The sequence below is a fragment of the Mandrillus leucophaeus genome, unplaced genomic scaffold, assembly GCF_000951045.1.
Source record: "Mandrillus leucophaeus isolate KB7577 unplaced genomic scaffold, Mleu.le_1.0 Scaffold237, whole genome shotgun sequence".
Taxonomy (NCBI): Eukaryota; Metazoa; Chordata; class Mammalia; order Primates; family Cercopithecidae; genus Mandrillus; species Mandrillus leucophaeus.
The window spans coordinates 1,193,473-1,195,020 of NW_012102443.1; the positions used below are offsets into that span (position 1 = coordinate 1,193,473).

Here is a 1,548-nt window from a genome sequence, read left to right on the forward strand (position 1 = left end):
TGGAGAGACCACATTTGTGTGTCCACCCATCCATCTGTGGACTCGGCTGAGCTGGTTCTGTTGCGTGGAGAGACCACATTTGTGTGTCCACCCATCCATCTATGGACTCGGCTGAGCCGGTTCCGTTGCGTGGAGAGGCCACGTTTGTGTGTCCACCCATCCATGCATGGACTTGGCTGAGCCGGTTCCGTTATGTGGAGAGACCACATTTGTGTGTCCACCCATCCATCTATGGACTTGGCTGAGCCGGTTCCGTTGCGTGGAGAGGCCACGTTTGTGTGTCCACCCATCCATGCATGGACTTGGCTGAGCACATTCCATTACGTGGAGAGACCACGTTTGTGTGTCCACCCATCCATGCATGGACTCGGCTGAGCTGGTTCCGTTGCGTGGAGAGACCACGTTTGTGTGTCCACCCATTCATCTATGGACTTGGTTTTTTCACGGCTGACTGCTCAGCCCTGTGTCTCCCGTCTCTGCAGCACGGGCTGCTGCCTGGTCTGGTGTGTGTCCTTGTTTGCTGTGTCTCCCACGGGAATGTCAGCGTCGTGAGGCTGGGGTCTCATCTCTGTGACCTCCCACGCTGAACCGCGTGCAGCTCAGTGGGTCCTAAGAGAACGTTTACGAGACACCCATCCCACACGGGGCACGCAGCGTTTCTGGCCTTGGGTCTTGGTGGCCCCACGCCTGCCGGCACCTGCCAGCGTGCTGACGTCTTGTCTCTCCTCAGTGGAGCTCAAGTTCAATCTGGACCAGTATGTCAACAAGCGGTACCCGGGCCTCGTGAAGATCGTCCGCAATAGCCGGCGGGAAGGACTGATCCGCGCCCGGCTGCAGGGCTGGAAGGCGGCCACTGCCCCAGTCGTCGGCTTCTTTGATGCCCACGTCGAGTTCAACACGGGCTGGTAAGGGCCGGAACAGGCTGGACAGCCGGTCTCAACGGGTCCCCCTCCACCATCCCCCTCCTCAGCCGCTGTGCTGCTGCAGCCTGGCCGCTGGGCTGGCCCCGGGGCTGGGGTACCCACTGTAGCCTTCAGGAGCTGGGGCTGAGAGCCACCACCGAGTCCACCTGTTCGGTTACCTCTGCGGCCTCTCCGTGTCCAGCTCCCGAATGCAGAACCACTGGAGGGCAGGCCCAGCACGCACCCAAGGACACGGTTCTTAGAAGCTCTGAGGCACGTGTGTGAGGCTTGGTCTGTGCCCACCTTGCCCCGGGAGAACGTGACCCCGTCCTGACTGCAGCAGTCTCGGGTACTGTGTGTCCCCCGCGGGGCAGGAACCTCAGATCCGGTGGGGTGGGGCTGAGGTGTACACGTCCGGCCTCTCAGGCCCTGCTCAGTCGCTGGAGGTGGCCACAGGTGCCCTGGAGGCCTGAGCCGAGTGCGAGGGGCATGGGAAGTGAGTGCGGGTTTCACCTGTGAAGGTCCTGGGCTGAGGGTCACCTTGTGTATGGGGTCCTGGGGCCACCAGCACAAAGCACCCCTGCTGGGCGGCTCAGGGCAGCAGGACTTCACCTGAAGGTGTGGGCAGGGCCGAGTTTCCCCCAGA

At 62.0% G+C, this 1,548-nt stretch overlaps 1 protein-coding gene across 1 annotated transcript in view; it reads left to right on the forward strand.

Annotated features, from left to right (window-relative positions):
- The first annotated feature begins 361 nt into the window (after nt 1-361).
- Nucleotides 362-1,548, forward strand: part of LOC105541283 — a 56,307-nt gene continuing 55,120 nt past the window's right edge. Inside the window, exons 1-3 of the mRNA XM_011982230.1 lie at nt 362-406; nt 483-498; nt 731-905. Of these exons, the coding sequence (XP_011837620.1) occupies nt 362-406; nt 483-498; nt 731-905 (236 nt within the window). The remainder of the gene's footprint in view (nt 407-482; nt 499-730; nt 906-1,548) is intronic.